The sequence below is a fragment of the Ammospiza caudacuta genome, chromosome 1, assembly GCF_027887145.1.
Source record: "Ammospiza caudacuta isolate bAmmCau1 chromosome 1, bAmmCau1.pri, whole genome shotgun sequence".
NCBI lineage: Eukaryota > Metazoa > Chordata > Aves > Passeriformes > Passerellidae > Ammospiza > Ammospiza caudacuta.
Window position 1 is genome coordinate 103,221,277 of NC_080593.1, and position 16,293 is coordinate 103,237,569.

The 16,293-nt window shown below is 40.7% G+C and overlaps 1 protein-coding gene across 3 annotated transcripts in view; it reads right to left on the bottom strand.

The window, feature by feature from the left end:
• Positions 1-16,293, bottom strand: part of RAB31 (RAB31, member RAS oncogene family) — a 62,468-nt gene that overhangs the window by 14,851 nt on the left and 31,324 nt on the right. For all 3 annotated transcript variants that reach the window (XM_058825680.1, XM_058825671.1, XM_058825688.1), the window contains 3 exons: positions 7,466-7,537; positions 5,497-5,603; positions 842-951 (listed from right to left, as the gene is read on the bottom strand). In XM_058825680.1, the coding sequence (XP_058681663.1) occupies positions 842-951; positions 5,497-5,603; positions 7,466-7,537 (289 nt within the window). The remainder of the gene's footprint in view (positions 1-841; positions 952-5,496; positions 5,604-7,465; positions 7,538-16,293) is intronic.

Here is a 16,293-nt window from a genome sequence, read left to right on the forward strand (position 1 = left end):
CCTGTGAGGAGACGCTGAGGAAAAAGGGCCAGCTCAGCCTGGAGACACAATGGGTTTGGTGTGCCACAGAGCTGCCTGTCAGAGCCCATGGGAAGGGCTGCTGAGAAACTGAACACTGAGGTGCACCCAGGACAGGGAGTGAACTGAATGAGGACAGGCTCTGGTTGATGTGGGTTTGTCACTATGAGGACTATTTGAACCAAGGAGGCTGTGGAACCTCTGCTCTGGGGCCCAGCCAGACAATGGCCTGGTCTGAATTCACCAGCACGTCTGCTTGGGCAGAAAGTTGGACTCAAGTTCTCATGAGGTCCCTTCCAGCCCACAAGATCCTTCCCACTTGCAAACAGTGACCAGCCCTGGAATGCAAACTGAACAAGACAGTTTTTCTTCTCCTCGTGACAATAGCCAGCCTCATCATGTTTAGAAGGCCTGAAGAAATGTATCTGTTTGGGGTTTTTTAAAATTACTACCTTCCACTTACCAATGCCCTCCAGGAGCATTTATCAACATTTAAGTTTTTTAGCAACATGATGATAAGATCAACAGTACTGCCACTACAGCAGGCTTGGTCTGAAACAGCAGATGTGACCCAGGCCAGGATTTATATACAGATTCAGAAGGAACAGGTTTACTCTGTATCTACTATCTACTATGTTTTGCTCTGGTGTATTCAAAGCTGTTCTTAGTTTACATCTGCATAAATAGCAGCCATACCACAGGCTTCTTAGGATTTATTGATGTGCTTGGGAAAGTAGTTTATAGACCTGAAACAGACAGCTATTTTCAGAAAACTTCTAAGCAATCACAATTAATTAATTAATTAAAGAGAACATATACTTACTTATTCCTTGAAAAAGTTCTTCAATGTTAACAGCATTCTTTGCACTGGTTTCAACAACAATTGCACCTATAGATTCTGCATATTCTTTGGCATCCTTCATAGGAACCTCCCTGAAAAAAAAAAACACATTTCTAAATAAAAGAAGACAAATTTAAAAAAAAGTTAATTTTTAAGAAAAAACCCCAAACAACCTCAAACACAGCTGAGCATTAATATGCTCTTCACCTCCATAAAAGCAGCACTGTTTTTCTTCATATGACATTTAGATCATCTTATTAAAATATATCAAAATTTCAACAAAATTGATCAATTTGCAGATTTCTGTGACTTGCTGCTGAATCCATGCCTTGAGAAAAGGAAGATAATTTATGAAAATCACATTTGCTTGTGTTTTATATTTGACTTTGATAAGAAAAGCACTCTCCACATGCCAAATGTTCGAACATGATAGGGTATAACTGTTGAGGATGAAAACAATAAGAGCATCATGTGTCTTGGTCTGCAAGCAGCAAGGAAATGAGAGATTCTGAAGTAAGAAAACCACTGACTTTGAGAACATCAGTAACAGCAATCTGTAAGTGCCAGTTCACTGGGGAAAGACACCATTCTGTGCCATTTCACCAAACTAACACCATCTTGAAATCACCAGCAGAACACCCTCATTTTGTAACCAATACTTCATATGCCAAAAGCTGGCAAATGCAGTTTACAGCAATCAAAAAGACCTCTGCTTTCAACAAGTTAGCCCCATGCTGGCCTTGTATCTCCCTGAGCCAGGTGGCAGAGCTGGATCTGCCCCTGTGCAGTGCTATCTGTAACCACCTCTACTCCTGACTTTGGGCTACAGCAGAATCTGCACCAACTGCTTCACACCACAGCTCCAATACACCAATCCAGAGCCTCCTTGTACAATTTCCTCCCTGTATGAGCATGTCAGACACATCACTCAGCTTGGTGTCATCAGCTGTGTGATGTGTCTGACACGCTCATACCCTTCTGTGTCATTACTTGTTATGAGTAGAAAAGTTGCCCATTTTTTAAAAGGTTGCAGAGTTCACAGGTTGGGCTAGTTGCTGCCAGTGTGGAGTTCCAACTGCTTGTTGTTGTAATCATCTGTTGTTAATAGTTTTTCATTAACTATCTGTTGTTGATAGTTGGGAATACCCTTTTTTGTCGAGTGCCACCCTGCTGCTTCCTGGAGGGTGGCACCCGGATGGTGAAGAGGAGGAGACATCAGGGTTGGCATGCAAATGACATCGGGGCTGGCATGCAAATGAAGAAACCTCTCACCAAACCTAGCAAAAACCCCTAAAAACAACAAGCCAACACAGAATTTAGGGGATTGAAGTGATGTCTAGATGTGAGGAACAGAATTATCTGCTAAGACCCTTTTTACCTCTCACCTTAACCTATAAAAGATGTCGGCTGGAAAGGGGACCTCGAACATTGAACCAGAAAGCAGGGACTTTCCTGGTGCTCTCATGAGGATGGAAGCCCCAGCTCTGCCCACAGACCAGTGGACAAAACTACATTTTTTCTCCTCCTCCGGACAAAACTACATTTTTCCTCCTCCTCCGTGCCACTCCTGGAAGCAGCAGTGGCAGCGTGAGCATGACCCGTCGATTCTTCCCACCCAAGCTGATTTTTAACAAAGGCATTAAAAAGGAGAAAGATCTCCTGCCCTATTTATTTCATTACTGAAGGTATTAAATAACACTTGTCCCCATTATGGATCCCCAAGGGACACCACTGGTGTCCCACAGGACTCTGAGCCATTGACCACCACCCCCCAGATGTGACAGTGTGACCATCTCCTCATCCATCAAACAGGCCACCCACAGAATCCATCTCTTTCCAGTTTAGAGAGAAGGATGTTGTAAAGGACCATGTCAAAGGATTTAAAGAAGTCCAGATAAATTACGGAATAAGGAAATATTGTGGATGCATCAAGATCTGAGCATGAAATTCTGCTGAATTCTCTTCACCAAGGATTTCCAGAGAACACAATTTGTTAAAGAGGTGAACCACATTTTTAGGGAAATGAACACTTCTTAGCTGCTGTTACAACTATTGAATTCTATAATGCTCAAAAAAGTACTATGGACACTTACAACATTTTAGCATTGAAGTTTCAGCTCCCCTCTTTTAAAGTACTTTTTAATGACCTGTCAGAAGAAAGCCTAATTCCTATTACTTAGAAGTATGCTGAACATTCAGCAGTTGTAAGAGTTGACAGTACTACAACAAAGATGAAGATTTATAGTTGATAAAATTGCTTGCCTATCTGTAGAAATTCCATCAAAGTGGAGAAGAAATTTACTTCAACAGAGCACCAAGAATTGCTGATAGCTTATTAACAACATCAAGGAAAAGCAGTGTGATCCCTAAGGGTCCCAAGGACATCTTGGTGGCTCAAAACCAAATTTTAAATGTTAAACAGGGAGTGTAGCCTGGTCAATGATTATGAGAAATACATTAATTCCTCCTTACATTATCTCTTACACTCAGAGTTTGAAGAATCAAACCAACTTGAACCCGGTCAGCTTGACCTCTTTTGCATCTATTCATATTGATCTTAAAAGCAGCTGTCTCTCTGATATCCAGCAAAACATCTGCCAAAAGCTCTACAAAACCAAGCAGAGATGCCAGAAATGCATACAAACAGCAGCTTGCTCCTGTGTGCTCACATTATCTCACTTGTAAATTCTCTGTGCCTAAAGGCACGCGTATTTTCTACTCATTGGAAACAATCAGATAAATTGGTGACATGTTTCACCTAAAACCATTTTTACTGAAGTATATCTGAAGACATAAAGCAGACAGAGAATGCAAACAGCTGCATGCATTGCATAAACAATCAGATTTCTGGAAGAACTCTGAAAATATATCACATATGAGATTGTCTACTCTCTATTTTTTCACCAAAATAGCTTCAGCTGGACATCATTGGATAACTTCAACAAGAAAAAAGATTGGCAGACTCAGAAAGAACAACTTCACAAAAAATATTACCAAAACTATTCATAATTATTCCCATAAAAACGAAAAATATTAAGAGACTTTAGCTCATGGACTACAACGAGGACCATTCACACAGCAAAACAATTTGTGCAAAGAGCTATACCAGCTGAACAGGAGCAAGAAGTGGATGACCAGCAATCAGTAAACTACAGGTAGTGAGTGGTTGATAATAATATGGCGAGAAAATCACATCTCACAGTTGCTCTGTGAGGAAGCTCAGTACTTTCACAACATTTCTGGGATACAGGATTTTTTTAAAGTCTTCAATTGGTGCAAGAGCAAGAAGAAAAAGGGCTGGTTATGGACTAATTTAAAATCATTGCCATTTGTCACCATCTCCAAACTTATTACCCTTGAGTTAATCTGGCAACTGTATTGCTGGGAACACTTATGCAATAAATTTGAAAGTGACTCTCAGGGCAACCAAACCCCCTGACTTGTGCTAAGTGGCTTTTGGTTTTATTTTTATAACCATCCTTTCCTCTTTTTTTTCTCCTTCGTATCTGGAAATTTTTGTCTAGTAGGACTCAGTTTCACCATGCTGACCAGCATATCACAGCATCACATAGGAGATGCCAATACATCTGTGTCCTTGATTCTCAGCCCAACAGAAACCACAAGTTTGCCAGAATTAGGGCTTGTTCAGTTCTTACAGAAAGCAGTGAGTTTCAACTTTCTCTTGGTTCATGGCTGACAGTGGCAGGGGAGAGAACCAAACAAAACCCACACAGGTCAAACCCTCATGGGGGCATTGATTCAATAAAAGCACTGCAGAACTTACTTGAAGTTACACACATGCTCCAGAACCCTGGTAAATCTGGGCCAAAGTAATAACTAAACACATGGGGATGTATTTAAACAGCCATGAGAGCCTATGAGGGGAAAGCATCAAATATGATCATTGAGTTTGTACTCATAGATGAAGCAAGAAATAATAGTCATGGGCTGACAAACACAATCACTACTGTACAGCAGAATGTGCTTCCATTTCCTGAAAGGATAAATGCAAATCCAAAATACAGCTAACAAGCAGAAGAGCGATTCTAGCTTCACTCTCACTCCACATAGCATCATCTCAGCTCTTCTGTAGGGGATATGGATTCAACCCTTCTCTCTTCTATCTAGGAGGTTCTTTGCTTCACACAGGGGACAAAAGTTTTACTTGAGGATATGCTCCAAAAAATCCCAAAGATACATTTTCTACATCCAGTATTATGAAAAAGTTTCAGTTCTTGCAAATCACAAGTTCTCAAAGTTCTGAGATTAATATTTTACCTCTTGCCCACCCTCACAGCTTTATATTGCTAGTTTTGCTCATCACTTACTACATTCTGCACCTTTTAATGGAATGGAAGGGAGAAACAAAAAAGAGAACCCTTTTCCATTCCCAATGATTCAGTACATAAAGGATGTAGAGACTGTACAAATAAAGAGGAAGGGCAATAAAAGAGGGGTTTAAAAATGCATAATTCACATCATGCTGTTGTTGCTGTTGAGGTTGTGCATTGCTAGAATCACTGATTCTAGTACAGGAGGCCAAAATTATATACTATTATAACAATGAAGCAAAATTGTTATCTGAAGGGAAGAAACAATATAGTTACTGCAATGAAAACAACATCAAAAGGTATTACCTGATATCAGACAGATCACATTTGTTTCCAGCGATGGCCATTACAATGTTTTCAGGACCATGTTCTTTTAGTTCTTTCACCCATTTTTTCAAAGTATGAAATGAATCCTGCATCAGAGAAATAACAAAATAAGCTACCAGCACACTCTCTGCCAATGTATTTGCCTATTTTTTAAAGTAGAGGAGCACAGCTTTGGCAGTATTAATGCAATAATGATTATATAGATCACAAGACTGGAAGATCACTTATCTATCTATGCAATTTGCTTTTCAAGCTTTAGGCCATAAGGCTTCTTCAAATTAATTCTTGAACTTGGACACTTCCCTCTTTTCTGCTACCCCTCCTCCCTGCTCCAGTGCAGCACTGAATATTAAACTTCCAGTGATGAAGAAACTACCCCAGCACATCTAATAGCTCATTTCCTTCAACTAATGTGAGCTTCATTTGTCTAATTTCATTTCTGTCCAGCAGCTTACCATTTCAATCACTGTCATATTTTTGATAATATCCAATGGAGCTTCCACAGAGATGCCCACTCCCCTGCATTTCCAAATCCATGATCTGGTAAACCTCAATTTGCTCATTATAAAACTGAAGAGAGAGGTGACAATTCACTTGGCTTTTTTCCCCTCCAAGCATGAAAATCAAACTCTATCTGACACTACCTAACTTTTAATAGTAATTTTTTTATTTCTTTACACCAGTGAAGTAGTAGCTTTAAGATAACACTTATTTCTGGAGATCCTAATTATAATGCACAGTTGAAATTCTTAGTGACAAAGTGAGCTCCCAAACAGATGATAAATAATTTTTCCCCTTCAGAAATGCACATAAGAGTTTCCTCTAAATCAGCAATGGCTGCATCAGTGCCATTGAAGGTAGAGCCCTATCAGTCACTTGGGGAAAAAAAATCCATTCTGCTTTAATGATTAACACTGAATATTAAGCATCAGAAAGTGAAATACACATTGACCTTCCTCTCCTATTTCCCCTTCTTTATTCTGAGAGTTGTTCCACATAAGCTTGGAGAAAGGCTGGCAAACCAAAATTTAATTCTTACAATATATTACAAGATATTTAAAGATATTTAAATCCAAAATATCAATCCAGCACGATTCACTCTTCCTCACCTTTTCCTGGCAAATTAGCAGTGGAGAACAGCACTGCTGCACAACAGTGACCACCACTGTCAGCGACAGATCACTGCACTAATGCACTGGGGAACCAAACCTGCCCTCCCAGCCTCGGAGTAAATAAGTCAATTGGCAAGAAAGGAATAAAATGCCAGTGAACTCTCCTGGCCATCCATCCATTAGCACTGCCTCTAAGTCTGCTATATCAGCAGGGGTTTGTTCCTAAAGGAGTGAAAGAGGCATTCAGCTGAGATCTCCCAGCCTCCTCTGCCCGAGAAATGAGCCAGAGAAATTAGGGATCTAAAAATAAAATTTTCATTCTAAACAAATAATGTTGAGACAAAAGGTCAGAGACTCATGATTTCATTATCAGTTTGAAAATGAATAAATGATGCTTGCAATACAAACATGAAATTATATGCTTAGATAAAAAGAATTAGTTTTAAAATCAGTAATATGCAAACAACTTAATTTCTACTCAGATGATAAGGCTAACAGCTGCTTTTTGTAGTAAAAATTCAACTCCACACAGAGAACATAGGTGGTGGCAGTAGGGAGTATTGCAGGATATGAATCCTGTCTTAGTCAGAGGAAACCCAAAGAAAATTGACAAAATGCAGTCTCAAACCTTTTGTCTACATGAAGTTGAAACAACACAGAAGCAGGACTTTTATATTTAATGTTTTAAGGCAGTTGGATACCTCCAGCCAGATCTACACAAACTACCAAAGCATATACATGTCAGACAAATTAAATTCTGCAGTTGTGGGGTTTAACTCCAACTCAGGCCCAAACAGAGGAGTTAACACAGGCAAAAAGCATCCCAAAGGTCTCACCTGTTTGGTGATATCATACACTATCACAGCTGCTGCTGAGCCTCGGTAGTACATTGGAGCCAAGGAATGAAACTGTTAAAACACAAAACCCCAGGAGAAAGTATCATTAATAAATAGAATTATCATATGCTTTGCCAGGTCTCAAAGACTTGCCATGGCAGGACCACCCCCTTTCCTTCATCCCACAGAGAACAGACCTTATCAGTGGTCACCCATCTCTCATTTTTCTTAAACACAAAGAAGCCAGACCTCCTTTATCTTGTGCCGTTCTTCATCCCACTGAATTTACAAAACCAGCCCTCACTGATTCAATGCACCAGGACAAGTTTTGACAGGAAGATCAACTGCACTTGGAAGCCCAACCTGATGGCATAGGGACCCCCTCCCCTGGCAAACCACAATCTTGCTGTGTAGATCTAAGACTGGATTCAGCTCGGGTTTGAATTTTGTAAAACACTGCAAATGAGTTGTATCTGAACACCTGTCTTGTTTAACTATCCTATATTATGATAAGATATTTCAAAAACCGTGGATTCTTGCAGTTGCTCTTCAGCTTTTTGTTTCAAGGAAAATATTCTTTGAGGAGAAAACCCCTAGAAATAAACATGTTTGTTAGAACAACTGAAGAACAGCATAATTTTCATAATTTACCAATGACTAAGCAGCTGATTTAGAATTTCAGCTTACAATTACAATTAGAGTGAGGAAGTAAAAAAAAGTCATTCTGCTGATTCAACTAAGCTTAGTCTCAAACAAACCAAAAATAATCTTTCTGGGAAAATGCATTCAGTCTCAGTATGCTCACACAGCCATTTGATAATTTTGTGGGGGGAAGCTATCTGCAAAAGCTGCATATTAAGCTGCAGCTAATAACTGAGGTCAGCGCCTAAATCAAATACATTATCAGGGCAGGGTCTGAACCTCACTGCCCAGCAAACACACACAGATCCACGTGTCACACTGCAAACCCCTGCACATTTACTGGACACATCTTTTTCCCAGATCTGTGCCTACTGACTGAGCACTTAGACTTTCAGCAGCCTCCACATTTCTTGCTGTTTCACGTGCAACAGATCAGGCAATTTATTTGCAGTGCTGGTTGCCCTGCCAGTCTGCAAGCGATTTATCACAGACCACGCACACCAGCTCAAGGTCGGCGCTTTCTTTTGTAACAGTGTGGATGCACAGCAGCAGTGACAGATGGCCAAGTGCTCAAGTGTTTTGGGCAGCGAGGCAGGTGGGAGAGCTCATTAATAAGGGAAAACAGCAGGAAAGAGGATGAGAAAAGAAAGAGGAATCAGTCGAGAAGCGTGGCCTGAAGAAATGGGATCAGCCAAGATCCTGAGGGAGTTGGGTAGATGTGTGCTTTCTGGGGTTTTAGTGTGCAGCTTTATTACTTGCATGCTTAATGCAATAAATGCTTTCCAGAATTTTTAGTCTTCTAAATCACAACAGAAATTTTCAGTATGTTAGGACAAAGCATTTCAGTTGGAATGAACCTACAACAATCATGTAAACCAAGTGCCTGATCAATTCAGGGCTGGCTAGAAGTTAAATTATCTTGTCAAGGGCATTGTCCAAATGCTTCCTAAACACTGACAAGCTTGAGGCATCACTTCAGATTACAAGAAGGGGTTTTTCAAGTATGTTAACAGCAGAGGAGATCTAAGGAAAACATTGGACTCATTATTTGTTTCTCAATCACTGTGGCCAAGGTATCCCACCTACTACCACACCCCCAAAGTCCTTCCCAATCACAAAGGAGTTTAGGAGGGCATCTTGCCTGGTTGGCTCACTGAATGTCTGCCACTAGAAGTTATCTCCTACTGTCTTCAAGCCAAGACCATCTCCTCAACATAAGTGTTGTGTTGAAGTAGTCTGAAAGTCAGGAACCTTAACCATGGAGGGTACATCTGACCTTTCATAGTGTATGCACACCCCTCCCAGTCTATAAACTCCAGGGAAAAAACATTCAAACCCTATACACATGCTGATTTGGTCTTAATCTAGATTACATTTTAATCTAGATTACACAGTATTCATGAATTTACAAAGAGCTCTCAGATAACAGTAATCATTTCACAGGAGCCATGCAGTTAAACTCACATACTCCAAATTCCTTCAAGACTGGCCCTTGAAAGCACACTGAGAACCTGTACAATATCTTGGTAATTTCTCTCCCTTTACTTCTGACCAGCTGACAAGAATACTTCCCTTAATAGCTGTTTCACTGAAGAATGTTTGCAGAAAGAAAAAAAAGAGCCAGAAAGCAAAAAAAAAAAAAAAAAAAAAAAAAAAAAAAAAAAAAAAAAAAAAAAAAAAAAAAAAAAAAAGAAATGTAAAACAAACAAGCAAACAACAATAACAAAAAAAATGCCCTTTGTCATTCTCTTATTCAGGCTAATAAACAAACATAAAAATACACTATGTCCCAGTCACAAGAAATCACTGTTTTCTACAACAAAACAGAAAAAGCCTCTTTACAACACTGAATGAATGAAGAGGGGCTGAAAAATTGTAACTGCATGAATTTCATGATCTAATGATAGACTCTCAACAAATGTGCTTCATGAACATGAATTTTCCAATATCGTACAAATTATGATGTTCAATTTTTTTTTTTTTAATCAGTGTCCAAAAGCAAAGTCCTCTTGAACATTTTTCTGGCCTAATTAATTGGAAAAAGAGAGTCACACCAAATTAATTAAAGGGATGCAAAATACTAATCTGCACATTTTTTACCTGCCAAGGACCAAAAGTGGGACAGTTGCCCAAAACAAGTGACACACAAAAAAACAGCTCACAAAATTATATCTCACGGGACTACCCTCTGTTTTATAAATGACAATGTCTATAACCTTGATTTTATAGTTCAGTATTTCTGTAACCAGTAATTCCCAAGAAAATTAGGATAAACAGAAGCAGTTTGAGATTTGGCATAAGAACAATAGTGCTTGAGAAGGGCCCCCTAAAAATGCTCAGGCAGGCACTCCACACAAGCACTCAGGTCACAGCCCCAGCTTTCCAGGGAGCCAGCCCCTCCATGACCTGCAGCCAAGGGCAGCACTCTGCCAGATGACACCCCTTCCTGCAGGCAGCAGCAGCTCACACCCCCTTGGCCCAGCAGGAAAACACAGACCAGGAAGAGATTTCCATCAGCTCCCACCATCACAAATAATCACACTCCTAACCCATTTCAAATGCTGATCAATGTTCTGCCTAAAATAATTAGTTTTCTTTTTTCATTATACTGCTACAGGGATCATTACTTTGACAATTAATAACATTTTGAATTCCTAATTACTAAATTACTTGTAATTTACTTGCACCTTGACTTAGTAAAATTAAGGGATCACTGCTTGCCTTTAGCTGAAATATTAATATAGAGTGACAAACTTGCAGATTTAGCTTTGCCAGTCTTCTATACCAGGCTCTTACACTCTGAGGTGAAAGGGAGAAATCAGAGTCTAATCACCTTTTCTTGTGCCTGGTCCAGCTTCAGCTCATTTTTCCTGACTGCTGGTGACCAGGTTTCTATGCAGCATTATAGACATTGAACAAACAGCCTTAACTGCACATCCCCTAACACTTTTCTCTTGGCTGCATCATACTCACATGATCATCCTTCAACTGGTGAATACATTCAGAGGTGGCTTTGCTCCCCTGTTTCCCAAAAAAACCCCAAAATTTAAAAACTCACCTACAACTTTACAGCATATATTTTTGTTAGGAGCAAAAAATACAGAACCTTGGTACTTACACTACCAAACTTCATCTCAAGTGCTTTCCACCTTCTAAGCACTGGGGAAACCTCCCATCTCTGCATAATGAGTAAATTATCATTAGCAGGTCACCGACTGAGGGAATTTAGAAGTTTCATGCCTCTAATTCTGTGTCCACCAATAAAAGTTTCCTATTTGCCCAACTGCATCACTCATTAGTCCCATTTTGCTTTGGGAGAGGCTGATAACAACTGGTGAGGCTGAGGTTCCTAATCCACACAGTGCCATGCTCAAGTTGCAGGGGTACATTTCCCAATCCAACAGCCACACTGAAAGGACCGCTCAAAATACAAATAAGAAACTTATTTTCCCAAAGACGTGCCAAAACCCGGAATCAATTACTTCATGCAGACTTCCAGAACTCTCCTCCTGGGAGACACACAGCATGCTGCATACCTGCAATCACCTGAATCCTGGAGCAATGCTGACTGGGCTCAGAGCACCTTCCTCCTTGTGCTCCTCTACCAACACATCCACTTTGCCCTTGTGTTCCACCATCTCTGACACTAAGCAAAGAAGGGAGGCCACATGTGCATTATGAAATTTCCTCTGAAAGCAGAACCCAAGGGTCCAACTAGAAGCTGCCCAACCCTTTACAGCTGTAGAGCCCAATAGTACAGGGAGCAAAATCAGTCTTACATGGTGCAAATGCTAGCTGAGCATGACCAGAGTTTCTCTCATTGATTCCAGGAGTATTTTGGGATTCTGCAACCCCTCATCTGGCCATCCCAATGAAGTCAACAGAAGCTTTGCCCTTTCAAAGGGCAGAAAGATGGAACCAAGTAGCCATTAACGAATTTACCACCTATTTAAAAGCAGTGTAGTATTTTGCTTTCTGCATCCTGTGCATCTCATCTCAGAGGGGTGTATTTGGCCACAGGTAACACCATGTTTCCTCTTTACCAAGAGTAAAGAATGGGGAAGAAGGAAAACCATCACATTCTATTTGGAACAGAAAACCAAAATCAAGGGAAAACAGTGTAAATCACACCTGAGCTGTGGTAGTGGAAGTCTCTTAACCCTGTCTAATATAATGCTGATTTAGAAAGCAAAACAGAGGCCAAATGAACACAGAAATAAAAAACTACCTCTCCTGCTTGTTTATATACAGGCTGACAAATGCTGCTGAAGACAGTTGGGATTCATTCAATCTGCCAGGCACACCAGGGAACATTAATTCATGTCAGCAGCTCTCTGCACCATCCTGTGGTGCTATATCCCAAGACTGGCATACAGCCACAGCAGGGCTGCCTCTCCCCAACTCCACAGTCAAGAGGCAAAAAAGCAAAAACAAAACCAACAACTACAACCACCACCTAACTCCTGCACTTGGTAGCTTTTACTATTCTAGACTGTAAAGAACATCACCTGCTCTCACTGCAAAAGGATGATAATTCTGCCCATAAGCACAGCTGGAGAGGATAAGGGAGCACAGACTGAGCAGCATCACACCAGTGCTCAGCAAGTGTTGCACTCTTTGAATTCAGCTATTTCTACACAGTGCCTTCTCAAGCACCTGCAGGTGCACAGCAGCACAAGATTTGCTTCCTGACAGCTGTGATCATTTGACTAAATTTCATTCCCTTTCCTATGAAACTCCTCTCTCACAACATACGTTGCATCAGAGTGGCCAAGACCAAACCACTTGGTTCCTCTCAAAGTCAGAGATCCTTACTCTTTACTCTTTATCTGGGTGCCACTAAAGGCAAGGACAGCCACAGCCTCTGGCTCAGCTGCTTGCTGACATGCACAGGCAACGTCACAGCACTGCAGCTTCCTTCCCCTTCCTGTTACACCCACTCACAACTTCTGTACTCATCTCAAACATACATCAGGTCCCTTTGCTCAGCAGGCCATTCCCACACAGGTGATTTTCAGAGTCCTGTTTCTCCTGCCCTTGGCCCTTCCTGCCAGGCCACTCCCAGAAAACCCCTTCAGTCCTGTCCCAAAAGCCACCTGCAGGACACTTGCCCAAGTCTGGGAAGTTGCATTCCCCACTCCTGCCACCTTCGAGGCAGTGGCTGCCAACAAACAGAAAACCGTGGTGTGCAGAGAGAAGCAAAGGCAAAACCCAAAAGCATTAAACAGATTATCCTGACACACAAAGCCTCTGGAACAGGGAGGGATACAAAATTCCTGACATTCTCAGCTGGCAAAGAGCAAATGGGAAAAATGTTATGCATGAAAGCCACTTTCAAATACCATTTAGCATTTTAAAACCTTGAGTAGTTTTCCTTACATGAATGAAGGCTGAAATTCCAGTTCTCAGGATTTGCAAGCTGAGTAAATCAGGAAAGAGCTGTCTCTGATCTACAGGTATTTTTTCCTAGTTAAATTGAAGATAAAATATATATCTATAAATTATATCTATAAATATATAAAAGAGTGAATATTTTTTTCCAATGTCCAAGTATTCTTCGACTGAAGAAGGAAAAATCTCAACATTTTAGGTCAACCTTTTAAAGTTCTTTTCAATAGGCAGAAAACGAACCTTTGCAACACCACAGAAGTGACCTGTGCTTAGCTGTTCTGAAGTTTACAGTCATTAAAGAAAGGATGCAAAAGACACTACACCAAAATCACGACTCACCATCAAGATACAAGTGCTGCAAGTTTGCTGAAGATTAAGGAAAACCACATTTAAATGCATCCCTTAAATTATTTACTGTGCTTTATGCTAACTCTGAAAGTAGTAAAAATAACATATTGGCTTGCTAGCTCTAATGCCGCTTGTGCTCTCACACACTGCCAAATCACTTGTCAACATTTGCAGCATGCAAGAGGTCCTCACACCACACACAATGAACCACCCCACCTCTGACTGAGCTGTGGGAGACCATCAAAGCCACATTTATGACACCACAGAGCAAAATTCAGGCTGCGTTTTGCCTGCAGAAATAATTCAAGTCATTGATAGATGGTGTTGTGCCACTGTCTCTGAATCACCAGGACAACTGCTGCCACTCAGAAAAGAGGCAGCTATAAAGAGCTGTGGACATGTCATCAGTCACTCTTTTCCTGAAAATGGAGAAGGGTAAAAACCAAAAGAAGAAAAAGCTCACAACTCAGAATAATTCCTATCGAGCTTTAAACTGGGCTCAGGAAATTGAGGCCTCTTCTATTAAACAAAATTTAAAGTCCCAGAGTTCAACACAGTAAATTTTAAAAAGACAGAGATAAATTTTCCTGCCCTAGAAACCCTCAGACTGCCTGTTTGCTACAATATTCCTCAGCTGGCAAAATGGAAAGCTGGCAGCCACCCAAGGTATTCAAACAAAACATTGTAATTAAAAGCTACTTAGGGCACCATGAACCAAAATATATGCTAATAAAAACATCATTAACTAACTTGCGAGGAGACTCTTCTTGGGGGAGGGAATCTTTGCTAATAACAACAATTATTGGGCATGTAAGTCCCATAGTCTGCAACAATTCAAAGCTAATGGGGAAAACGTGAGACAGGAGGGGGAAAGTGACATTTGGGAAATTCTGGTGTGGAGGGAAAGTGACTGTGAAGAAAAGAATAAAGCAAGTTTGTTAGATAGCACACCAACACAAAGCAACCAGGTCCACAGAGAGCAGTACTTAGGCACAGAAGATAGGGGGATTTTGTGAAGTGTTCTACCAGTTTGTTTCTTTCTAGTCAAGAAAAAGAGAAAGAAAAAAAGAAACCAAGATAAAAGGATTAAGAAGCTCTCTCTCCTTTTGTAATCATGTACTGAGTGAATTTTTCACCACAAGCCACATACCCCTCTCCAGGGTCTCCTCCTAAGAAGCACACTCAGCACTCACCCCCACCAGGGATATGACAGAAAAGCTTTTAATCTCCATTTTCTGCTGCATTATTGTCACTCTGCAGCATTGACTCTAAGCTAGCAGTTTCCCAGAGAAAGTAATGAACAGGGAAATGAAAACTCATTAAAAAGGACAAATTCATGCACGAGGATCATGGTGGTACCACTCCTGTTGTTCTGCCTGCCTGCTCCACCATGGTTAAGCTTTGAAAGTTTTTAACTTTCATGGCATAAGTGAGGCCTCAGTTAAATCTCAGCCAGGGCTCTCTGCTGTGAAGGCTCCACATCAGCACAGAGACACAGCTGGCACAGCTGGGGGAGCACAGGGCACCCCAGCTCCAGAATAAGCACAAGGCTTGCTTGGCCTTGCATTTAGGAGAGTGAAGTCAAATGAAGGCAATGTTGAAAGAGCAGGGAGTCCTAAACACTGCTCTCAGCAGTACAGACTGACAAAACTGACAGGCTTCAGCAGTGGGACACAAAGCCTCAACAAAAATTGCAAAGAACAAGGGAAGGACAATTCTCAAAGCAGAAACAACATTCAGAAGACATCTATTAGTACATGGTGAAAACAGCAATAGGGATAGGCTGGAAATGTTGGGTCATCATTGCTGGTCAGAGAATAATCAGAAAAAATTACCAGGGGTAGACATTTGTTCCTGAATCAGAAGGAGGAACACAAAACAAAGCAACCAAAATTTTCTGATTATAGCAAGAAAGATATTGAGAAGCATCATGTGTTTAGCTGCAATGTAAAACAGGAATGTTCTAGGACAGGGAATGACCTGGACCAGTATGGACCTCACCTTGGGAAACTTGTCTGCCTCCATAGCCTGCACTCAACGCCAATGAACTTTGTTTACTGTATGACTCTACACCTTCCCAGTCCTAGTGAAGGACTGGGAATACACTGTGCAAACACAGAACAAATAGATGGTCCCTGGACTAATTAATGATTACTAATTAATGAAAACCTTTACCATGCCATATCTGTAATAAATTCTAAGCAATCTAACAAAGGTTGTGCTGCTCACTGCTCACCACAGTTTCTCACACACACATACAAAAAAAAAAAAGGAAAGCAGATGTTTGGAAAATGATGAACTAAAAAAAGACTGAGAGGAAACATAAGGGACTAGTTGGGAAGGATGAATTGTGTGTCCAAGAGTTAGAGCTCAGTCACAGATTTCCTGCCTCAAATGAGGCATCATTTTTTTCAGTAAATATGTAAATATGAATATTACCATTCACC